Source organism: Rhinopithecus bieti, unplaced genomic scaffold (genome assembly GCF_001698545.2).
Source record: "Rhinopithecus bieti isolate Rb0 unplaced genomic scaffold, ASM169854v2 scaffold_34870, whole genome shotgun sequence".
Taxonomy (NCBI): domain Eukaryota; kingdom Metazoa; phylum Chordata; class Mammalia; order Primates; family Cercopithecidae; genus Rhinopithecus; species Rhinopithecus bieti.
In genome coordinates, this window is record NW_016814702.1 from 265,066 (window position 1) to 291,181 (window position 26,116).

At 42.4% G+C, this 26,116-nt stretch overlaps 1 protein-coding gene across 1 annotated transcript in view; it reads left to right on the forward strand.

The window, feature by feature from the left end:
- Nucleotides 1–26,116, forward strand: part of LOC108515161 (contactin-associated protein-like 2) — a gene marked incomplete at its 5' end in the record, with an annotated part of 480,745 nt that overhangs the window by 255,215 nt on the left and 199,414 nt on the right. Inside the window, one exon of the mRNA XM_017851841.1 lies at nt 16,314–16,550. Within this exon, the coding sequence (XP_017707330.1) occupies nt 16,314–16,550 (237 nt within the window). The remainder of the gene's footprint in view (nt 1–16,313; nt 16,551–26,116) is intronic.

Sequence of the window (26,116 nt, forward strand, 5' to 3'; positions counted from 1 at the left end):
ACATGTGTACATTCATACTTTCTGAAAATCACAAACACACACATTTTCCAGAAACTCATTTGAGGTTGATTTCATGTGTATGGAGACAGAGAAAGTCATCCATCCATATAGAAAGCCTTCTGCAAGTATTTTTAATTTATTTCATAGAAGCCTGAATTTATTTCACATAACAATGAATAAATCCATTCTTTTGCCACAGACGTGGTGCAAAAAGAGGGGTGTGCATGAAGCATCTACAAAGGGGAAAAAGCTGCTGACACAGGAAAAAAATATTAAAGTAAAATTTTAGTTGTCAGTTTTGTAATTGAAGCTGTCTCCTCACTTGAAAATATTGTTTCCATTGAAGTAGAAGGCAAAGGGGGATCTGGCAAGTGCCCCGCAATGTTCATTTCCCCAGATAAATTACACACGTCGTGTGTGCATGAAGATGACCAGAGGCCGTCACTGTGCTGGGGATGCAGAGTCCAGTTACTCATTCAAAGCTCTGTGTAGTCATACAACAAAGGCGTGGCCTAAATCCATTCTTTTTCTTCTTTCTCCTTTCTCTTCTCATTTTTTTATTTTTTCCTCCATCTTCCACCAAAAGGCAGATAAAGTATAACAACTTTGATGACAACCTCATTTCCAGGATCTCTGGATAAATCACAATCCTTCAGTTATATTTTCCAAAACCTGCAGTTAGCCAGTTACTTCTTGGTTTCCTTGAGGTGAATCTTTGCTTTTTAACTATATTTTATCTTCTTCGAATAAACTCATATTGAAAAATTATAGCTAATGGTAGAAATACATCACTAGGATGTCTTGGATTTTCTTTTGGGGAGGAGAGGTGGGGAAATAAAATGAAAAAAATGTATATGGCCAAATTGGTCTGTGATACCATTAATTCATGTTCATTAATTCAAGCAGTGTACATTGCATACCTAATATATGCTAGGAGTTGGATTGTACTCCAGAAATAAAAAGTCAAATAAAACAGTGTTTCCCTTAAGGAAACTGGTCTCCAGTATCTGCATATGTAAGCTACCAATTCCAGTTTAGTGTGACAAACTCTTTGGAAGTGCTATATTTTGAAAGTATTTCATCAAGAAATCAATGTGGGTCAGGCAAGGTGGCTCATATCTGTAATCCCAGCACTTAGGGAGGCCAAGGTGGGTGGATCACCTGAGGTCAGGAGTTCGAGACCAGCCTGGCCAACAAGGTGACGCTCCATCTCTACTAAATATACAAAAATTAGCTGGAGGTGTTGGCCTGAGCCTGTAATCCCAGCTGCTCAGGAGACTGAGGCACAAGAATTGCTTGAACCCAGGAGGCAGAAGTTGCAGTGAGCCAAGGTTGTGCACTCTAGCCTGGATGGCCCAGCGAGAGTCAATCTCAAAAAAAAAAAAAGAAAAGAAAAGAAAAAAAAAGAAAAGAAAAAGGAAAAAAAGAATGTCTAAGTCTGGTTTTCATAGAAATAAGTGCAAAACAAGCCAGAGGGGTCATTACCAAACTAGAAAGAAGCCCAGGACCAGAATATGCAGGATTAGTGGAGGAGCCCGGTGCTCTTTGGCCTGACCACTTCTTGGACTCGGTATAGCATCATAAACAGCATTCAGTAAACATCTTTTTTCAAGAGGCATAGTAAAGAGCTACCTACTAAGAGTCCGCAAACCCTGTGAGACCTCAGATAACTTTAGTAGGAAATAACGAAGTTCTTGAGTTGCTTGAAGTAGAATCCCATTAGCTTCTAATGCTTCCTGTATTTGCGCTCCATTCAATGAAGCAACTCTAGAGAATTTCTTTGAATCCTGTAACTATTAACACTGCCCACAAAAGTGCATTACCCATTTGATGAGTGAGACTCAGCTGTGATAGTCTACCTGTTATAAAGCTACCTATACAGTGTGGCACGTTCTCCAAAGAAGGCAGAAGGCTTGAAGACGGTTTGTGTTGATTGAAGAACATTTCAGTGCTGAGTTAGAATATTTAGACAAATTTCAAGGCTTAATTAATATATGAAATAAAGTAGTCGCAGAGATAAGGAGGAAAACCAAAGTTATAATCTATAGTTCCATTTACCTTCCTTGGTCAAGGCAAATATTACAAAAGATATGTCCTGCTTTTATAATAATCAGCTAATGGGAATGACTTCGAATTTCAGAACATATATGGGAATGTCTCAAATCTTTCCATCAACTTCGACTTTGAAGTGTGGCTTTTAAAATTCAAATATAAATCATTCTATGATTAACAAAAGTTTATCAAAAGTAAAAAGACATTTGTAGATTCTTGGTTTTTCTTTTCTATTAAGATCTTTGCTGGTAGAGAAAAATAAAATTTTATTACTTCAAAGATTCCATTGTGTTTTTATGTTTGTGAGTAATGATCGGTGGTTCCCTGGTATCTCACTTCATTTTTAATTCCCAAAGCAGGAGCTAATAAGCAAATTGCTTTGTGGGTTTCTGTGAAAACAGCTAGAGCTTGCACAGTCATCCCCTAGACAGAAGGGGGAGTGTGGCCTCTGAAGTTCAGCAGATCTGCATTTGACTCTTGACTCTCTGATTAGCTGGGTGACCTTGAGCAAATTACTCCTGTAAGCCTCAGTTACCTCATCTGTAAAATAGGGATGATGACATCTGCTCAAAATGTTGCTGTTGAGTAATTAGGTTAAATGAGATAAAAAGTGCCCATTGGCCCCTATTGGAACTCAGTAGGAGCTCATGTCTTCATGGTGTGTAAATGTGTACCTGGCTCCCATCCAAAAGAGTCCTCACTGAATCAACCAACTCATGAGTGCCTCTTTACACTAGCCTGAGACTAAAACCACAAATCAAAGTGGGGTTTGTCCTCAAGAACCACTAGGGTCAAGAATTCTATGTGACTCAGGCGGATCAGCTGAGCATGGGAGAAAATACGGAATGTGCAGTCTAAGTACAGAGCTCAGAAGAAGCAACTTGCAGCCTATCAACAGAAAGGGTAGAAACACCCTGGTGTGGGCAACAGGCACAAATCATGTAATTCGGCAAGTCTACAAATATGTAGTTAAAGAAACAATATAATTTCTAAAAGCAGTAGCCTCGCAGCAAACTGTGAAGTTAGCAGCACAGAGGCAAACTGAGGCAGTCACTGGATTGGAGACAAGCTGATTCGTGAAGGCTGCTTGACTAATTGACCAACCTCTGCACAAATATGTTCCAGCTTACTAAGCCAGCATAAAGGAGAAAAAAAGCAGTAGAAATTAAGAGCATTCATTAAGCTGTAAGTCCTTTCATTCTTTTGGATATATTATTCTGAATGCATCTTATAACATTTTCATTAATAAACTGCCGTTTTAATTAATGATGAGGTGTCAGTCAACTGAATGACACTTCTCTCAAGAAGCCCACTTCATACACACACAAAAGAACTCTGAAATTTTTCACTAAAGGAAAGACCAATGTGATCCATCTAGTTGAAGAATATACTATTGCAATAAAAAAATAATTTAATTCCATTTGGCTCAACTCAACGAACATTTATTGAATATCTGCTGGAGGCCAGGGGCTAACTGAGATTGGACACAGTTCTTCCTTTCAGAAACTCACAGTCTAGAGAGAAGCCAGGTGCATGAATAAGGCATTCACCTTTAACCTCCTTATCCCTGNAACCAAAGTTATAATCTATAGTTCCATTTACCTTCCTTGGTCAAGGCAAATATTACAAAAGATATGTCCTGCTTTTATAATAATCAGCTAATGGGAATGACTTCGAATTTCAGAACATATATGGGAATGTCTCAAATCTTTCCATCAACTTCGACTTTGAAGTGTGGCTTTTTAAAATTCAAATATAAATCATTCTATGATTAACAAAAGTTTATCAAAAGTAAAAAGACATTTGTAGATTCTTGGTTTTCTTTTCTATTAAGATCTTTGCTGGTAGAGAAAATAAAATTTTATTACTTCAAAGATTCCATTGTGTTTTATGTTTGTGAGTAATGATCGGTGGTTCCCTGGTATCTCACTTCATTTTAATTCCCAAAGCAGGAGCTAATAAGCAAATTGCTTTGTGGGTTTCTGTGAAAACAGCTAGAGCTTGCACAGTCATCCCCTAGACAGAAGGGGAGTGTGGCCTCTGAAGTTCAGCAGATCTGCATTTGACTCTTGACTCTCTGATTAGCTGGGTGACCTTGAGCAAATTACTCCTGTAAGCCTCAGTTACCTCATCTGTAAAATAGGGATGATGACATCTGCTCAAAATGTTGCTGTTGAGTAATTAGGTTAAATGAGATAAAAGTGCCCATTGGCCCCTATTGGAACTCAGTAGGAGCTCATGTCTTCATGGTGTGTAAATGTGTACCTGGCTCCCATCCAAAAGAGTCCTCACTGAATCAACCAACTCATGAGTGCCTCTTTACACTAGCCTGAGACTAAAACCACAAATCAAAGTGGGGTTTGTCCTCAAGAACCACTAGGGTCAAGAATTCTATGTGACTCAGGCGGATCAGCTGAGCATGGGAGAAAATACGGAATGTGCAGTCTAAGTACAGAGCTCAGAAGAAGCAACTTGCAGCCTATCAACAGAAAGGGTAGAAACACCCTGGTGTGGGCAACAGGCACAAATCATGTAATTCGGCAAGTCTACAAATATGTAGTTAAAGAAACAATATAATTTCTAAAAGCAGTAGCCTCGCAGCAAACTGTGAAGTTAGCAGCACAGAGGCAAACTGAGGCAGTCACTGGATTGGAGACAAGCTGATTCGTGAAGGCTGCTTGACTAATTGACCAACCTCTGCACAAATATGTTCCAGCTTACTAAGCCAGCATAAAGGAGAAAAAAAGCAGTAGAAATTAAGAGCATTCATTAAGCTGTAAGTCCTTTCATTCTTTTGGATATATTATTCTGAATGCATCTTATAACATTTTCATTAATAAACTGCCGTTTTAATTAATGATGAGGTGTCAGTCAACTGAATGACACTTCTCTCAAGAAGCCCACTTCATACACACACAAAAGAACTCTGAAATTTTCACTAAAGGAAAGACCAATGTGATCCATCTAGTTGAAGAATATACTATTGCAATAAAAAAATAATTTAATTCCATTTGGCTCAACTCAACGAACATTTATTGAATATCTGCTGGAGGCCAGGGGCTAACTGAGATTGGACACAGTTCTTCCTTTCAGAAACTCACAGTCTAGAGAGAAGCCAGGTGCATGAATAAGGCGTTCACCTTTAACCTCCTTATCCCTGTTCTGTTCCTTCCCTTCTCTTCCTGGTAAGGCACGCTTATTTGCAAAAGACTTTCTACATGGAAAAAAAATATATATATATAGGCATATACACACACATATATAAATATACATATATACCCTCAAAGTAGTTTCCCAAAATTATTTGTGTGTATACAAATATTCATGTTCATATATATTATTTTTTCTAGAAATGGGACAATAGTGTTGTATTAATGTTGGTTTCCTGACTCCAACTTGCTCTCAAATGGCTCAGGAATTATATATAATATATATTATAATATATTTAACATACTAGCTATGTAAGTAAAAAATATTTTAATTTATATAATATAATTTAATGTTAAATATAAATATATTTAAATTTTAATTTTAATATTTATGTTAGATTTAAATTTTGACTATTTACTATTTATATTATATCTAAATATAACATATTTAATATGAGAGAGAAAACAAATATAGTGCAATGTTAAAAGTTAGGGAATCTAGATAGGGATGATATAGGAGTTATTCATACTATTTTTACAACTTTTCGAAATTATTTCAAGGTATATTGTGCTTGTAAAATATTTTAAATAAGGTATTCAAGACCTTCCTGGCCTTGATCCTGCCTTTCTTCAGCAGCACCTCCAGCCTTTACATCACCCCACATTTAATAACAAGTTATGTCCAACATCCTCCCGCTGTCGTTCCTAATGCTGACTGCACATTAGGCTAATCTGCGAAAATGTTGAAATACGCCAATAGGCAGGCCTCTCCCCAGACAATCAGATCAGGACTCCTGGGAGTTTGCTCCAGCCATGGTTTTTTCCGAAAGCCTAACAACCTAGGTTGGGAAGCTTGGAGTCCTGCTTCCCGAACACCACGCTGGTGCGTTCCTCATGCCTTGGTGCCTGCTGTTTCCAGTACTGGGAGGGCCCTTGTCCACCTCTTCAGTCCTGTAGATTCCTAGTATTTTGTCAGGACCCAACTCAGATGTCACCTTCCTTAGTGAAATCATCCAGGCATCCCACACCCCACCCACAGGCAGATCCCATCCTTCCTGCCTCCTGCTATTTATTTCTACACACTCTCCTCCTTCTTGAGGTCTCCCACACTGTTGTAATGCCGTGTTTGCTCTGTCTCCCAACCTACTGCAAACTCCTTTAAGGAAAAGTTCACATCATGTTTGCTTTTGTTATCAGCATAAGCCTCACATATAGTAAGATTCTAAGAAATGTTTACTAAATTAAATGCAAACAAGGTTATACTTGTTGGAATAAAGTTACAAGGAGCTATGGGACACTCGAGGATGAGCTCTTACAGTGCAGGCGGCACTTGGGAAAGGAGATGGAGCTCACGCAGAATCGAAGAATGAATAAGTAGCTAAGTAGTTGGGCAGGAGAGGGAAGTGGGAACAGCCGGCCCCTTAGGCTGGTTGGAGTCTCGTGGAGTACATGAAGGAGAATGGCAACTGAGGCCAAGAAGGGAGCCAGTCCAGAAGATGAAGGGGACCAAGGGCTTTAGTCACCCTGGAAGCAGAGTGAGCACCTCGTACAGCGCTGGCACACAGATGCCTCTTAGTGAAGCATTTTAGAGAAATAATGAGTGAATTTTTTGCTCTTTTTCTTTACATTTGACAGGGGAGTCATGGGACTGGATTGAAACTAACCTTCTTCCCAGAAGAATGCATCTGCACATACTTTCCCCAAAAATGTCAGAAGATTTACAGTTTTCTGAAATTGTATTCAGTGACCCTTCCCCCAAAATGATATGCCACATTTTAAGAAGAGGGATATATTTTAGGTTTAAGAAGGACAGGGTTACACTAGGATGTAAGGCGGGTCACTGAAAGTCTGTGAAGGACAGATTATAGGAGGTAAGATGCCCATCGGAGGACACCCTTTAAGAAGTCATCACAGGGGCCAAAGTGAAACCCAAGTGCCTGAACCAGAGGCACGGCAGAGCTGTGCCCAGGAAAGAACAGATGCAAAAGGTTACGAGGCAATGCAAACAGGGAGCTTAGGTGTCTCCAGGCTTTCTGCCTTTGAGTGACCACGCATATGCAGTGTCATTGGTCAAACTAGAAAATTCAGGGAGAGGACCAGACTTGTAGGAAATGATGAATTCCACTGTGTGAAGCTTGAGTTTGAGTTTCCCATGAAAGAACAAGGTGGAGTCTCCCTACAGAAAGTTGCAGGTTGGGAGTGATGAAGATGGAGCTCTCCTAATGAGTGAGTGTAGAGTGAGATGGAAGAGGAGCAGGGGAGGGAAAACCTCAGTGTCCCAACATTTTCAGGATATACCGAGGAAAAAGAGCCAATGACTTATAGAAAAGCTGAAAGAGGGGAAAGGAAAACCAAAGAGACATTCCAAAAGCTCCAAGAGTTGAGTAAATCAAACAAGGGCAGAAATGGTCCTTTCACTTTGGTAACTAGGAAGTTGATGAACACTCAGTGACAGAAACTTCACTTCAGTGAATGGAGTTCAGGCCAAAATCAATGATTAGGAAGTGAACGTGAAGAGATGAGAAGTTTTTCTAGAATTTCTCCAGTTAGATTGGGAAAATCTAACTGGACCTCTGAACAGCATTCTAACCTATTGGTCAGGTCCTCTTTCTTGATAAACCCTTTTTCCTTGGCCTCATTCAGACCTCATGTTCAAGGGGTCCCTGAGGTGCCCTAATCCCTTCCTCTCTGTTCTTCCTTTGCAAGCTCATTCCCCTGTCCCACTTTGAAAAGGTGACTTCTCAGGACTCGATGCTAGGCCCTCCTGTCTTCTCTCTTCATACACTTCTCCCAGGGAATTCTATCCATGCTTACATTTTAAATACCATCATAAAAATTGTTTTAAAATGAATATTTTAGCCCAGACCTTTTTGACTCTTTGACTTCTCCGCTTCCCTGATGCAAAGCACCTCAAATTTGACCTGTTCAAAGCTGAACATTTTTGTTGTTGTTGCTGAAACAGCGTCTCGCTCTGTTGCCCCGGCTGGAGTGCAATGGGGTGCCATGATGGTTCACTGCAGCCCCAATATCCTGCACTCAAATGATTCACCTGCCTCAGTAGCTGGGACAAAAGGCTAGTGTCACCACACTGGCTTTTTTTTTTTCTTTTTTTTTTTTTTTTTTTTTTTGTCGTGACAGGGTCCTGCTGTGTTGTCCAGGCCAGTCTTAAACTCCTGGGCTTAAGTGATCCTCCTGCCTTGGCCTTCCAAAGTGCTGGGATTACAGGTGTGAGCCATGGCACCCAGCCAAAGCTGAACTCTTGATACCTGCCACATCCCCAGCCCCACCAAGATTGCCTGCCTCTGTGTTCCCATAATCAGAAATTGTCACCACCATCTATCCAAAAATCCATCAGTCTGTCTTAACACTCTTTCCTTCACCTCTTTACTTCCTAAACATCATCAGATTCTGTCCACTCTACTACTCCAAACCATCATTGTATTTATTCTGTCCCATTGCATAGCCTATTCAGTGGTCTCCCTATATCCCCTCTTTTCTCCTTCCAATGCATTCAGCAAAATGCAGCCAGAATGAGCTTTAAAAACTGAGATCAGGTTATGTCACCTTTGCTTAAAACCTTTCAGGAGCTACCCACTGCTTTCTGTATAAAAACCAAAATCCTCAGAATCCCACGACTTTTCTCTCTAGCCTCACTTCCTACCACGGTTTCCCCTGAGGGTTTGTCATCTTGGCCTCCACTACATTCGTCCTCAACATTCTCTTCTTCCTCAGAGCCTTTGCACATGCTCTTTTCTCTTCCCAGAATACCTTCCCTACCCCCAGTACCAGCAAAATCTCACTGGCCTTCAATTATTAACTTAAATGTAATTTACAACCTGCTAAATCTCCATCAGCTCATGGTTCACAGATGGCGCTTATTACATATTTGAAAGAATGGATGAAAAAGACTGAGCACTAGCCAGAAGAAAATAGAGGTTCGGGGCGGGGTGGGACCTTTAAGATGAGAATGATTTAAAGCCAACAGCAATGAAATGATTTGTCTGACCAAGGTCAAACTGCGAGTTGGTGGCAAAGCCAGGGCTACAATCCACAACTTTTGATTCCTGGCCTCCCCATGTCCCACACTAATTCCTTATTATATGTCTTAGATGAAGTTTGCTGTAGTGAAGCCCTCATCTCATTTGCTTTCCCCAAAGTACTCTAACATGTTGACCATCACACATACCAGGAATACGTATTAACACAGTTTCAGGAGCATGACCCAGGAAATTCTGTAATAGATGCAAACTATCTTCCTGTTTAAGATCCTAGTAGAGTTGTTCAGTGGTGCGGCTCTTAAACTCCTATCCAAGAAGGGCCACCTGGCTCCCACACAGTCAAGCCATAGCTGACTGATGTGTTTACGGAAATATACTTCACACTTGTGTCTTGTGGGTCGCACATGCCACTCAGGATAAAGTTAGAGATTTTTCTTTGGCATTTTTTTTCTCCATTGTGCAGATTCAGACATTTAAAGCTTGTTACATAGAAACTGACCTAGAAGTGACCGGGCCTTTGGAGAGAATGGCAGGAAATTGGTTACAATAGATATGGACCCACCTGGGGAAACAGAACTAGTAGAGGTGAACGTGAACCCATCCCAGGTCCGATGTTGTTAGTCCAAAAAGATTAGAGTAAGTTGAAGAAAACATCAAACAAACAGAATAAAAAATTCAGCAAGGAAATTCAGAGTGGTACACTTGGGGAGAAAAAGCAGATTTTGCCAATGTAAGACCAGGAGAAAAACTGGTTGTGCTTCAGCATAGCAGTATCTTGGGAGAATAACAAAACAAGTTTAAGCAGAGTTGTGCCGTGCAGATTGCCTGAAAGGAACCAGGCCTGCCTGATGCAGAATCATGATGCATGCAGAGGATGATGTCCAAGGTCCCCGGGAGCAGAACTCCATAAAATTCACTTAACTCTTTTACTAGGTGACTAATTAAAAAGCAGTTAATGAGAGTGATAATTCTGGGCAATGGAATTCAGCCATGAAAGTGGTTAATGACCTGAGGCTGCAGCTCAGGTCTGTGCCTCCTCTAGCATGATTCTGGCTCCCAGAAGTGCCTCCTAGACTTTAGCAGAAGCTGCACAGAGTTTCAAGAATCTGGGATATCTGGGAAGAGGTAGAAGAGAGCGTTGGGCAACAGAAAGGAGGAAGCAAATATTAAAGGGTTTATTTACAGCAGAAAGTAAAAAGAAGGAAGCTCACCACAATGGAAGCTCAATTAATGTGGTTTGCTTGAGCTACTGCCTTGCTGACTGAAGGAGTGGATAGAGCATGTGGCAGTTTGCACAGTCTGGGAGACCTCGCTTCTCAGCTCCTTATTTAGTGACGTCATCTTGATAGCTTGAAGTCGGACAGGGTGGCAGTATTGACATCATGGGAAATAGGCAAAAACTATAAATCAGAATTTTTCCCTCCCCCCCCCAAGCCAGTTGTTTAACATCTACCAACTTACCACTGGGTCACTTCATTGAAATCCCTGTGGGAGCAGAGTTCCCTGGGGTTCTTGCCTTAAGAATAAACCTGAACGTGTTTTGGTTTTGCTTTTCTATTTAATTACTAATACACAGTGGCACTCTTCAATTATCTTTTATTACACAACCAGAGTGGCTCAGCATTTGTGAAGTCTCCTGGCAAACTCACCATCATTTCAAACATTGTTTCTGTGGGGAAGTTTTCCAAGTTGCAAGTTACTGAGCTTAAAATAAATGTTTGGGAAAGAGCCCATTTGGAAGTTAGGAGCTTTCAATTCTGAGTCCTGATAGGGAAGTTGGAAAACAGAAAGAATCATGCCAATTTTAAAATATAGGTTGCAAAATATAGGTTGCAAAATCCTAAGTGAAAAGGCAAAAGGAATAGAATTATTCAACTTGGAGAACAGAAAGATGAAGAGCAATTGAATAACAGGGGCTAAGTGCCAGCTGTTTGCTTTTGGCTTCTGTTTCTCGTGGGGTTTTTTCTTCTCCCACTGTAAGCCTCAGGGATTTGGTTAAACAAGGAGATAAATATCTTTGTGGTATTATTCTCGAATGAATAATTGGTAGATTTTATTTCAAACATCTGCAAACTTCTTTTCCTCGATCAGGGATAATTTACATATAACCTGCATTGAGGACTAAGAAATAGTTAAGACAAGGTTACTTGTCTACTTGAAGGTTAATTATCAACTTTATGATCCTGAGTCTACAGATGGCATAATGTATTTCAAAGCTTTGAGAAACATGATATAATTAAGCAAATCTTTTTTTAATCATAGAATATCTAAATACAGAATTTATTATTTTTCTATCAAAAATGAATATTGTAAAACTTAGACTATTAGCATTATCTGTAGTAGTATTATATTATCTACATCTGTTAGCATTGTCTATTACTAGCATCTATATTACGAGCACAAAACCTTAAATCAAGCATTCTAAATCAATACTTTTTGATAATTTTACGAGGGAAATGATGCTATTTTGGGCTTGTTAAATGAGAGTTATTTTCAGTTATTCATTCAGAAGAGATGAGAGAATTGCTTTCTAAAAGATATTACAGTACCCTGATTTGGCATTTTCTTAAAGAGATGTGAAACAATGGAACGGCAGCTGTAAATCTGCCACTTGGAGCCTTAGAGGACTCACATTACTCCCAGGCCTTGGTTTAACAGTTGGTTTATGATGTGGTTTCAGAATAACACTTTTAAACGTGGTATATCCCTTCCTGCAAAACTGACATAAATCCATAAAGCTTTTAACGATGTCTCTAAAATACAGCCAAAGTATTCTCTGAGGCATATTTTTGGGTTGTTTATCTAAAATCTCTAGATTTCTGAATCTCCCTTCATGATCTGCCTTGGAATGGCTGTCTCCAGGGCAGCTGATAAACTCATCACGTCTCACCCAGGCGGGGACCACTCAGCTTCGTGCCCCATCAGGTACATTATCCCACCTCAGCTTCCACCCCAAGCATCTCACACCCTTGTGCGCATAAGTATCACCTGGGAACCTGTGAAAAGTGCTGCTTCTCCAGAACCTCTGAGCTAAATTCTGGGACTAGGCCTGGGGACCAGCATTTTAATAGGCTCCCAGGAAAGTGGTCCCAGAAATGATGTGACAGTCTCAGCTCTACATGCTCTCTGACTCCAGTTCTGGCTCCGGGATGGAGTAACTGGAGAGAGGCTGGCATGTGGAAACTGAGGTTCTTGCCGGTGACACACTGCACCTGTCACTCAGGTGCTGGGGTCTCTGCTGCCCGGACCCTTCCCTCCCTAAGCCAAGTTCTGTGCTCCTCAGTCTTGCACTTCAAGTGCCTCGTATGCGTGTCTTCTCTTGCACATCATCCTGCCTGCCTCACTCTGATTTGTTTGGATCTCCTAGCCTCCATCTCTAGCCTGCCTCCCACGCTCCCTCCAAGTCCCAGGTCCACCTCTTCTCACCCGCGCCAGAGTCTGTTCTCAGGTAATGACCCCCACATTCTCTAGCAGAACCTCTCTCTGTGGCAAACTGAATTGCACAGTGTGTTTGCTCCAGGCGGCCCACCCCACCTGCCCTTCCTGATTTCTCCTCCCTCCCCTGTCCTCTGTTAGACACGTTTACGGAAGCCAGTCCTAAGAGTGTGTCCATCTGTCCCATCAGACTCTGAACTACTGAGGGCAGGGGTCGCCTGTGCCTTACTCGTGGGATCCCCAACACCCAGCTGAAATGTGGTGGGAGCCTCGGGGGTCTCAAATGAATGACTGATTCTATAAAAGAAGCACGTGAATTTTGTCCAGGCGGCATGATGCCTCGGACCTCAGACCCTCTCACTGCCAACACACTGTGCCTTCAGCTAGAAAGCTTCTCTTCATCCCTGCCACCTGTACTTGGCTACTCACCTCTGGCTCTCTGGGTCCCAGCTTAGATGTCTTTTCCCACAGCAAGTCTTCTACCACCCCTGTGTTCCAGGGGGCCCTGTGTCTACCTGATCTTGCACTTACTCCTCTGCATTCTAATAATCTGTTTATCCGAATCCTCCTCCAGGTCTGGAGCGCCTTCAGAGCAAGAGTTGTCAGCACCCAGCATCGTGCCCAGGGTGCAGTCCGTGCTCAATAGATGTTTGCTGAAAGCTAACTCAGGACATTTAGGTAGCAAGATGGGGTTCTCATCACATAGCTGCTAAATAAACCGCCATAACATTCACTGTATTGTACTCACACTGTTGATGCGTCTCCTCCCACAACCACTGCTAGATGGAAATCTTCTCACGGGAAGTGACTGTATTTTGTTCATCTTCACACTTCAGTAAGTCAGGCAGCAATGAGCATGGATTAAGTAGCTGTTCAGTCCTATGTTTTCCAAGAAGGATGCTTTTGGCATGTGGAGCAGGAGAATTCTAATTTTTTTTTTTTTTCTTTTCTTTTTTGGAGTCAGAGTCTCTCTCTGTTGCCAGGCTGGAATGCAGTGGCATGATTTCAGCTCACTACAACCTCCACCTCCCGGGTTCAAGCAATTCTCCTGCCTCAGCCTCCTGAGTAGCTAGGACTACAAGTACCTACCACCATGCTTGGCTAATTTTTGTAATTTTAGTAGAGATGGGGTTTCACTATGTTGGCCAGAATGGTCTCGATCTCCTGGTCTCATGATCCGCCAGCCTCGACCTCCCAAAGTGCTGGGATTACAGGTGTGAGCCACCATGCCCGGCCCAAGAGAATTCTTAATTGCATAAGACAGCCCCGTACATTGCAGGACATGCTGCTGTCCTTGCCCGTGCCCACTAAATTTCATTGGTATCCCAATCATTTTGACAACTACCCCACCTACACACACAGTTACAAAAGTTTTGGGGTAAGAGGACCAGGAGGAAAACTGCACAGCACATAGTTGAAAAGCCACAGTTAAGTCTTTTCCTTACAACTTGGTCAGAAGCAGTGGACTCTGTACAGTGCCATGGTGGATTGTATGTGTCAACGTAATTGAGAGAGAGAGGATCTCTGAAATACAAGATATTTATTTGGAAATAAAGCATTGCAATGGGAATATGCATGCCATAGTTAACTATGTGCATATTCAGGTAGGTGAAGACACAGGTTTTTAAACGAAAAAAGGAGGAGGATTACATAATTGTTTTAAAATAATTATCCTTGGCTACAAAGATCAATGACAAGGGTGACACCAGTCCAAGGCTGGACAGGCAAATTCTGGGCAGATGTTCTTGTAGAAGTGTTTTTTGTTTTTTGTGTTTTGTTTTGTAAGGTTGCAATGGTGTTTGTGCAATGTTGTGCTTTTTGCAGAGTCTTTGTGATAGTTCTTGTAATCAGGCATTTATTCATGGCCTTCCCCAGCTCCATTTCTCAGGGCCTTTTTTTTTTTTTTTTTGTTAGTGACTTCATTTTGATTCTGACAACTTTCACACATGTGTGTGGTGATGTGAGGTGGAGGACAGGAGGTGTCACCCTCAATATACAGTGGTAACCTGTCTTTGTAATAATAGTTCACTAATCTTTCCTGAGCACTTGTATATTCCAGGCACTAAGCTATGTGTTATACAGTTTATTTAATCCTCACAACCACCTATGAGGTCCCATTTTTTAGAGATGAAACTGAGGCTGAAAGAGTTTCAAGACATTGACCCAAGTTAACCCAGCTGCTACAGACAAGGGCAAGATATAACCCCAGGCATCGGACTTCACTGCTCTGTGCCGACCTCTTTAACAAGAACAAACATCAAAATTCTCAGATGGAAGACTCCTATTAAAAACTGTCCTCTCCCATTAATTTTAACGTAGTGCAATTTTGCAAAATATATTCTGCATAGTGTTAATTTAGTGGGATGTCAAGTGTTGTGAGATTAACGGTTGCATGGGCAATGGAGTGTAAGAAATGCTTTCAGCAAGGCCCTTGTAGAAGGCCATGAAACAGAAACCATGAAGACCACAGGAGCCCTAAGGTGGCACAACCCTTCACAGTAAGTCAGGGGTGATTTAGAACATTGCTGAGCAAACAGCAGAGAGACCGGCAACAGGAGCTTGCTGGCCATGAAGTGCCTAATATCCAGTAAGCGCTGCTCAGGCTCTAGGAAAAGGCTGATGCAGGAAGGGTTTCTTTCTTCTAATTTCTCAATAATAATAACAATATATACTATTTATTGAGTACTAATTACTCTCCACTTTATAGATGAAATACCGAGGCCTAGAAAAATTTGTTAAGTAACTTCTCCTAAAGTCATACAGCTATTTAGTGGCAGAGCCAAGTTTGAACCCAGTTCTCTCTGACTTCAAGACATGTGATTGTAAACCCTATACACAAAGGCTCTAGGGACCTAGGGTTTATCAAAGGCTTTCCTGTGTGAATATCCAAGCAAATTCTGTCTCAAAGAGGATGCCCCTATGGGTTCCTTGTGCAAGGGATTTATTTTTGGCATATCTCTTCAACCTGACAATTAGTGCCGTGGTCTGAGTACATGAAATTTTTTTCAGGGTATGTAAATTTTTTGTCTTAGTACGTGTAACTTTTTTCTGGTATAGTGTAAGTTTCTTAAATTTTACTTTCTTTTTAATTGTATAGATTTCCATATGATATGGTTTGGCTCTGTCCCCACCCAAATTTCAAATTGTAGTTCCCATAATCCCCACATGTTGTGGGAGGAACCTGGTGGGAGGTAATTTAATCACAGGAGGAGGTCTTTCCTGTGCTGTTCTTATGATGATGAGTAAGTCTCACAAGATCTGATGGTTTTATAAATGAGAGTTCCCCTGCACACGTGCTCTCTCTCTTGTCTGCCGCCGTGTAAGACATGACTTTGCTCCTCCTTTGCTTTCCACCATGATTGTGAGGCCTCCCCAGCCACATAGAGCTGTGAGTCCATTAAACCTGTTTTTCTTTATAAATCAGCCAGTCTCTGGTATGTCTTTATTAGCAGCATGGGAACAGAATAATACCTCATACTTTGTTACATGCTTTTTTTTTTTTTTTTTTTTTTTGGTAGGAGTATTTGTGTTGATGCAATCACATCTTTGCCCATAGAACTCAGTCAGATGCCCTTCCTGGAGCCAGTGCCTGCACTCCATGAGCTGCTGGAGAGGTCATCGTAGGGTGTCCGCATCAGACCTCTCCTCATTTTTCAATTCTCTCTCTCCTTTATAACAGATGTTGGCGCATTTTTTGAAGAAGGGATGTGGCTACGATATAACTTCCAGGCACCAGCAATTAATGCCAGAGACTCCGGCAGCAGAGTAGAGAACTCTCCTGACCAGCAGAACTCCCACCCGGACCTGGCCCAGGAGGAGATCCGCTTCAGCTTCAGCACCACCAAGGCGCCCTGCATTCTCCTCTACATCAGCTCCTTCACCACAGACTTCTTGGCAGTCCTCGTCAAACCCACCGGTAAGGTCGAGGATACCCAGCCTCTGCCATTTAACATTTCGGCAGACAGAATGTTCTAGCAAAAGTCTATAGATTGTTCTTAGTTTGTTCTTTATTCCCCATGGGCCTTGTTGAGAAAGTCACATAACTTCTTTGAACCCCATTTCTCTCCATGAATATCAGGAAAACAACTTGCCAGCTGGGTGAGTCAGAGCAAGGTGTTAGAGTAATAATGTTGATGAGGCATGTTGCATTCTTTACAAGAACACTGTTTCACGAATAAGAGATAGGTTTGTGTGTGTAATGATTATTTTTTCTTCCTACTAAATAAACACATTCGGCTGGACACTGTGGCTCATGCCTGTAATCCCAGCACTTTGGGAGGCCAAGGTGGGTGGATCACTTGAGCTCAGGAATTTGAGACAAGCCTGGCCAATATGGTGAAACCCCATCTCTACAAAAAATACAAAAATTAGCTGGGTGTGATGGTGCATGCCCATAGTCCCAGCTACTCAGGAGGCCGAGGTGGGAGGATCACTTGAGCCCAGGATGTCCAGGCTGTAGTGAGCCATGATCGTGCCACTGCACTCCAGACTAGGCAACAGAGTGAGACCCTGTCTCAAAAGAAAAAAAAAAGACTAATAAGAAAGACTGATAAAAAATAAATACATTCACTAAATGTGCTAAACAGAGATGGGCTTTGAATGAGTAAAATTAATTTTACATAAATTAATTTTATCCTGATTTATGATAGTATACCAGTAGGTTGCTACAGAATGTTTGAACTTTCAATCAGAATAGAAAATCAGAAATGTTTTCATTCCCAGTCCTCTCAGAACTTTAAATTCACAAAATATATCCCTGTCGTAAAGGTTCCTTAAAGCAGGAGGGCTTTTTTAATTTTAACTTTTTTTTTTGAAACAGGGTCTTGCTTTGTTGCCCAGGCTCGAGTGCAGTAGCAGGATCACAGCTCACTGCAGCCCTAACCTCTAAGGCTCAAGTGATCCTCCCACCTCAGCCTCCCAAGTAGCTAAGACCACAGGCACACACCACCACTCCCAGCTAATTTTTTAAATTATTTGTAGAGATGGGGGTCTCACTGTGTTGCCAGGCCTGGTCTTGAACTCCTGAACTCAAGAGATCCTCCTGCCTTGGCCAAAGTGCTGGGATGACAGGCATGAGCCACCATGCCCAGCCCAGGGGTAGATTTTTACTTGTAATATCCTGGGCCATCTTGGTCATCAAACATACATTAAGCCAGAGAGGATCTCAGTGCATCTAAAATTGGCATCCTGAGGAGAATATGCAAATGGGCTCGTGACCCTTCAGCAGCGACCTCTGAGAGCCATCTAAGAAGCCCTGGAGTGTACAAACCTGCTGAACTTGAGAAGTCCACTTCCTCTCTGAAAATGAACTCATACACGTTTAAAGTTCTAAGATCACTTTTATTTATTCATTTATTTATTTATTTATGTATTTATTGACATGGCCTCTTGCTCTGGCGCCAGTCTGGAGTGCAGTGGCACAATCTCGGCTCACTGCAACCTCTGTCTCCCAAGTTCAAGCAATTCTCCTGCCTCAACCTCCTGAGTAGCTGGGATTACAGGTGCATGCCACCGCGCCTGGATAATTTTTGTATTTTTAGTAAAGACAAGGTTTCACCATGTTGACCAAGGCTCTCTTGACCTCGTGATCCGCCCGCCTTGGCCTCCCAAAGTGCTGGGATTACAGGCTTGAGCCACCACGCCAGGCCCTAAGATCACTTTTTTAATGAATACAAATATTTTAAGAGCATGCAGGAACAAATCTCTCTAACTCACTTCCCATTGGAGCTGAAAATGTGGAGGCTTTCTCTCCCACTGCCCATCTGTTCCTCCCCTTCAGTGACTATTCCACTGTTATGGCATCTTAAAGAGCAAGAGTTTTGACTGGGTACTGTGGCTCATGCCTGTAATCCCAGCACTATGGAAGGCTGAGGCAGGAGGATTGCTTGAGACCAGTAGTTCAAGATCAGCCTAGACAACATAGCAAGACACTATTTCTACCAAAAATAATTTAAAATTTAACTGGGCATAGAGGTGCACACTTGTGGTCGCAGCTACTCAAAAGGCTGAGGAAGGAGCATTGCTTGAAGTCGGTAATTCAAGACCAGCCTGGGCAACATAGCAAGACCCCATCTCTACCAAAAATAATTTTAAGATTAACTGGGCATGGTGATGTACATCTGCAGTCCTAGCTGCTCAGGAGGCTGATGGGGGAAGATAGCTGGAGTCCAGAAGTCGCTGGAGCCCAGAAGTGCAAGGCTGCAGTGAGCTATGATCACGCCTCTGTACTCCAGCCTGGATGACAGAGCAAGAACCTGTCTCTAAAATAAAATAATTTCAAAAAAAGAAAAAAGGAAGATCAAGATTTTTTCCATGGGAGCCAGAACTGTTATTACTAACTTAATTCAGCTTGAGTTTTAAAAAACAGTAAATTAAACTCCCTCTCTGGGAAATGCACTGTTGCTTAAAAGATGGAGGAAAAGTGTGTTCCCTAGGATTTTCCCCTTCTGAAATTATTCCTAAAGAAATAATAAGCCAAAAGTCAAAGATTCATCCTGAAGATGTTCATCCTAATGTTAACTATGAAAATAAAAATTGAAAAGAACTTGGAAGTTCAACTTTAGTAAAATAGTAAAAGAGGGAGTCACCATTTTATGGAATATTATGTATCTACTAAAATATTTATGAACAGTGATTAATGATATGGAGAAATTTTATGTGATATTATGTTAAACCAAAAAAACAAAAACAAGATCCAGCCTTGAATGTGAAATATTAGCTCTGTAAAAAATATATGGATAGAAAAAAAGCAATAATGTGAACACAAAAGTATTTGGTTGGATTGTGGATGATTTTTTTTTTCTCCTGAGCAATACTTTTGTATGAATGTCAAATGCTTTATTCAGAAAGATGAAAATAGTAAGTAAAATCAGAAAGTGAGGATGAAAGAGAGACAAGTGTGGAGCCCCTGCTCTTCAGGAGTTCATCCGTTTATTTCTCCTGGGTCAGGGTCGATAGATTTTTTTTATCCACCGATGCTCACTACCCGCATGGGCCAGCCTCCCACTGGGCAGATAAGAACCTTGGGTTTCTTCTCAGGTCCCTCCCTAGGAGGAGGGCTCTCACCTGGAGACTCAAGAAATTGATGGACACATTCCCACGCATGCTGTATTGTCTGCTCCTCAAGTCATTGCCACACTAAAATTTGGTCCTCAACTGTATTCACTACCTCACATGCCCACTGCTACACACCCACCGTTGCTGTGCCCTCACACCTGTGTGAGCTCTTTCATTGTCTGCAAGGGCTTTGATCAATGGATTCCATATGAATGGCCACCGTTCAATGAAGCTCACTTTGTGCCCAAAGCCATCCTGAATGTTGCCATGCATTAATTCCCATGAGCTGCACAACTCTATGAAGTCGGTACTGTTGTTTTTGCCTTTCTACTGATGGCAACACGTGAGTACATGGAGGCTGAGTGACTGGCACACTCAGAGGATGTTGGGCCAGGCTGGGTTTCTCAGTCTGGATGTCTGGTTCCAGGCCCTGAGCTCCCCACCGGCCCCACTCTCTAGGGCAGGCATCTCTGGAACTCTCAGTGTGCTTGGAAAGCGAAGCTGGGTGGGTTCTGTCTCACTGTTGCAAGCCCATCCTCAAACAGCTGGTGAAAATGCAGCTTTTTCACCCTTCAAATACAACATGTTTTTATTCATTGAAGTTTAAAGTTAGAAAAAAAGGAAATCATTAGGAAAAAACATCAGTAAGGTCTACACCAAAATATCGGGAAAAAGCTACTAGAAAGAGTCCACTAAACACCCTGGCATCACTCACATTTCACATATTGAAAGCTCTGCTCACTGTTCTCCAGAGCCAGCTGCCCCCAGCGCCACCACTGCCCCTCAGACACTTGCATTCCCAGGCTCAGTGTCCTCACCAGTGCTCCATCCTTCCCTGCTCTTGTGGGTCACCCAGGCCAACAAGTTCTGTGGATTGGACTTATGGTGTCCTTTTCCTCCCCACCACTACTCTCTGAGGCAAATATCTTTTAATTCCTAATATTGTTCACAGCATGGTGTCCATAGAAAATTATTATATTTGAATGGTACCTGGGTAAATGGATGAGGTCATGTTTTGGAGGCCAACTGCCCAATGACTCCAGCTGCCATCCCCTTCTGCAGGTCTGCCACGGTCTGAGGGGAGCCTTGCTCCTGTTACCCCATCACCTATCGGTGGGACAGCGGTGGGCTTCAGCTCGTTGGCTGGGAAATTCTCTCCCAATCCATCTCTCTGCTTCCAGACTCTCCCCCTCACCCATTTTCACCACAGCCAGCGTTGCTTTCTTTATATGGCATCTTATTTTCTGTGGCTCATAACAGCATATCTGAAAGTGGGTAATTCATAAAGAAAAAGAACTTATTTCTTATAGTTACAGAGGCTAAGATGTCTGAGATCAAATGGCCAAATCTGATGAGGGCCTTATTGCTGGTGAGAACTCTCTGCAGTTCTGAGATAGCATAGGGCATGACATGGCGAGGCTAAGCATGCCAGCTCAGGTCTCTCTTTCTCTTCTTATAGACACTCCCACTCCCATGAAAACCTATTAATCCATTAACCCATGAATCTCTGAATGGATCAATCCCTCATGATCCAATCAACTCTTAAAGGGTTCACCTCTCAATATACCCACATTAGGGATTAAGTTTCAACCTGAGTTTTGGAGGGGATATTTACACCATAGCATAGGGATCTTATTTAAAAAGGATCTTGTATAATATCCTTATTAAACACTCAGTGGTGCCCCATTCCAACAAAACCAGGATAGATTCCCCAGTCCCACAAACTTTCAAGTTCGAGACCCACCAACCTCATGAGTGAGAGCTTGGCCTGTAGAGCTGGACCGTCTAGGTTTGAGGTCGGCTTTGCCTTTTGTCAGTTGTCTTGGGCAGTCAATTGGCAGCTCCATGCCTCCATTTGCTCATCTATAAAATAGTGTCTCCCTCACAAGAGTATTGTGAAACTCAGATGACAATACACGTGTGTCAACAGTTATTATTTCCCAGGTCCACAGATTCAATCTACATTCTAACACATATTCAGCACCCCCTACTCTTTGTTTTTGAGAAGCTCATTACCCCTCAAGCACTCTGTGGTCATATGTGCCCCTGACCTTATGCTCACAATGCTCCCTTACCTAGAAATGCCCCAACTTCCTCTCTGGCCAGACACCTGCCTTTCATTCTAGACTGAGATCAAGTCCCACCTCCTTTCGATGACTTATCCTTGCTTTAAACTCCTATTCCACTTACTTTCAATGTCATTTGTTTGGCATTTAATGTACTGCATTGTTATCTGTCTCTGTTATAAATATGCCCTGTCTTCCCAGAGAGATGAAAAGCTCCTAGCACTACATCTCCTGCCTACGATAGGTACCCTGTAAGTGTGTGCTGATGATAATGATGATGACCAGGAGAGAATAAATCTGTTAAGCATGTTATTTGCTGCAGCCAATAAAAGAGCAGTCCCTTATAACTGCTTTAATTCACTTCGGAGATGAACATGAGACACAGAAGTGAAGCACCTCAGCATTTGAATAATATTTTATTTTAATGGACAAATACTAGCATTCTTCCTACCATCATTTAATGGTCCTCTTCTGCTATTATCTGAAAGGAATAAATACATTATTTAAATTTGATTATTCAAGAATATCACCATTACTGTTTATAGATAGTCACTATATATAAATTTAAAGTTCCAACTCATCTTTCTTTCTCAAAGCAAATAATTTCTGCTGCCGTTAAGTGAAGCAGTTATAAAAATTTAAAATCATATTTACAAAGTCCAAGAAAGACAGAAAAGAAAAAAATAAAAAAGAAAACAATGCTGATTTTAATAGAGCTGAGGAACATAAAGGGGCCAGTGACAAAATGACAGCAGGGAGGGAAATGTCCAGCGTGTTGCATGATTGCTGGTTCCTCCGACCTCTAGGCCTCTGTGTGTTTGTATCCTCAGAGCCACACTCATATTGCCTGACCCATGCCAGGGGATGGGCATGGCTTTATGTATTATAAGTGGAGTCTACACTTGTAACCAGGCAGAAGCCTATTTTCAGACCTTAAAAAAATGTGCTTTGCACAGGAAACTAAATACATATGTGCTAAAAAATGAATAAGAGATGAATCAAGACAGCTGTATATTTAAGAAAACTGGCAGGATGATATGATGTCAGAGCACCAGAAATAAGGCAGAGGGTAAAAACCTAAGATAATCAACTTGTTTTTTCTGCGTGTTGCCAAACAACTGCCTGATTATCTCCTTCACTCCCAAACAATGGATTATTTTAATGCTATTGGGTAAAGGAAAAACTGAGTACACACTGAGGGGTAGAGAGAGAAGCAGCTCAAGAAGTAGGAGCAGCATATTCAAAGGCCCTGAGGTCGGAGGAGATCATATTTTGCAGGGAATAAGAGAAGTTCATGGTAGCTTGAATGTAAAAAGTGAGAGAGTGAGTGGCATGATTTGAAAATAAAGTAGCAGGAGGAACACACATCAGACAGGGCATTGCAACCTCTATTTGGAAAGTACATCTTCATTCTGTAAAGAATTGGAAGGCTTTGAAGGATTTTAAATGACCCGATAAAATAATCAGTTATACACTTTGAAAACACTGGAAAGAAGAAGGTATAGAAGCAGGGAGATTGTATTCGTCTGTTCTCACACTGCTATGAAGAAATACCTGAGACTGCGTAATTTACAAAGGAAAGAGTTTTCATTGACTCACAGTTCCACATGGCTGGGGAGGCCTCAGGAAACTTACAGTAATGGTGGAAGGGGAAGCAAACGCATCCTTCTTCACATGGTGGCAGTAGGGAGAAGTGCAGAGCAAAGGAGGGAAAGCCCCTTGTAAAACCATCCCATCTCATCACAACTCAGTCACTATCATGAGAACAGCACAGAGGTAACCGCCCTCATGATTCAGTTACTTCCCACTGGGTCCCTCCCACGACACAGGAGGATTATGGGAACTACAGTTTAAGATGACATTTGAGTAGGGACACAGCCAAACCATATCAGAGACCATTCCCTCGTTTATTCAACAAATATTTATTCCACTCCTACTGTGCATCAGGCACTATTCTAGACGTTGGGAATAGTCATAAATAATGGAAACAAAAATGCTTGCTCTCATGGAGCTTACCTTTGAATAGGAGAAGACAGACAATAAACAAATTGGTACAATCTATAGTCTGTTGGGTGCAAAAACTGTTAGGGGAAAATATGAGGCAGAAAAGGGAGTGCCTGGCTATGGGAAAGGAGAGGGTAAATTCCACTTTAACGAGGAGGTCACAGAAATGATCACTGAGAAGAGGACACGAGAGCAAAGACCTAAAGGCATGAGGGCATAGCCATGCAGAGACCTGGGGAATGAGCATTCTGAACAGAAGAACCAGTGACTGCAAAGGCCCTGGGATAAGAACAGGAAGCCAATGTGGATGGTGAGGAGTGAGCAAGGAGGAGAGTAAAAGGAGGTTAGGTCAGCAATAATGAGGAGATCACACAGAGCCTGGTGAGCCATCGCTAGAACTTTGATTTTTACTCTGAGTGAGACGGGGAGCCACTGGGATTTTGAGCAGACGATCACTCTGACCGCCGTGTGGTGAGGACCCTGTGTCTCTCAGGGTCAGAGGCCCAGTGGAGATCAGGGAAGGTTGGAGTAGGACAAAAGCTAGTATAATCCCAGCAAAAGACGCTGGTGGCTTGGTCCAGGGGGTAGAGATGGAAATGGTGACAACTGGTAAGATTCAGAGCATATTTTGAAGATCAAGCCAAGAAGACTTGCCATCAGATGACACATGTCATATAGGAGAAAGAGGACAGTCAAGACGTTTGGCAAGAATAACTGGAAGGATGAATTGGCAATTAACCGAAATGTGGAAAACTGCAATGCAATACTTTTGGGGAAAAAGATCAATGCTCTGTTGCATATGTTATATTTGGGGTTGCCAATAAGATATCTGAGGGAAATATCAAGTAGACAGTTTGTGAAAAGAGTCTGGAGTTCAAGAGAGAAGTCTGACTGGGGTATGAATTTGGTGTCTGATGGGCATACACCTTATTCAAAGGTCCTACATAGGATAGGATTGTTGGAGTAGGTAGTTAGACACGAGCAGGGCAGAAGAGGGTGCTCCCTCCTGCCAACCACCAAGAATGTGAGCCAACCATCTGGTGATGGTCAGGCAGTTGCTAAACTGTCTTCTCTCTAAAATGATAATTGGCTGCAGCTGGCACCAAGGAACGAATCTCTCAATAGATAGAAAACATCTGGAGCTGGTGAGCAGCAGCTTCCCAATAAGATCTCGGGAGTTGGGCGAGCGGGCCCAAGCATGCACACTAAGAGGCAAAATGGTGGAGTTTAATGGGTATATGACCTTCCTCTAGGAACGCTCAACTGGAAAAGGAAAGACGCCTCAAATGAGCATGCGCACCACTTCAGTAAACACCTGTGCACGCAGCCCCTCCCACGTGCTTGCAGGCCACTGCGCAGGCAGACAGCCCGCCCCAAGGGAAGAATCAGGGGAGAAGAAACCAACCCCAGAATTATGCCAATGTATAAAACCCCAAATCAAGGGCCAAACAGGGCACTTGGATCTCTCAAGTCGCCCGCTTGGCCCTCTTCCAAGTGTACTTCCTTTCTAAAACTTTTTAATAAACTTTCACACCTGTTCTAAAACTTGCCGCAGTCTCTCCCTCTGCCTTAAACCTACTTCTGCCCCTCAAGCCGCATTCTTTCCTCCGAGGAGGCAAGGATCAAGTTTGCTGCAGACCCTTAGGGATTTGCCTTCAGTAACAGGATCACCATGGAAACAGGCATGAATACAAAAGAGAACATGCTTCAGGGTTGTCTTTGGGGACTGCAAGAGTGAAGTGCCCGAAAATGAGGGAAAAAACAGGTAGAGAAGGAAAACCAAAAGAGGGCGTGCTGGAGGCCAGGTGTTTCCAGGAGGCGAATGAACTCTGTGCCGAATGAAGATGAGGCCTGAGAGGGACCGTTGCCTCTACTTCCCCAGGGGTCACGGGCCCAGCAAGAGACCATGGAACAGGCAAGACAGAAGTGAGACAGAAGGCTCGTGTTAAAATTGGGATGCGTTTGGAGGCAGTGAATGTACCCATCTCTTTCCATGGGATTCGGAGCAAAGAAAAGCAAAGGAAGAGAGGCCTCAATTGAGAGTGAAATGAGGTCAAGAGCAGTCATTTTTAAAGAGGAGGCGACTAAGACCCACCGTCTTCTGCAATCCAGGCCGAAGATGGTGCAGGTAAAGCACATGTGAGGATGAACCAGGAGCTCTGTGTGGAGCTGCCTCAGCCAGGGAGCAGGCTCCCTCTGGAATACACACAAGGGCACCGCGGGTGCCAACAGAGAGCCTGTGGTTACCGAAGTGAAAAAGAGTGGGGGAATTTAGATAGATTTAGGAGATGAAAATCCAATCCACAGTGCTTAGTTTAAATGCCAGAGGCAACGGAGTCTAGGATGACACACTAAG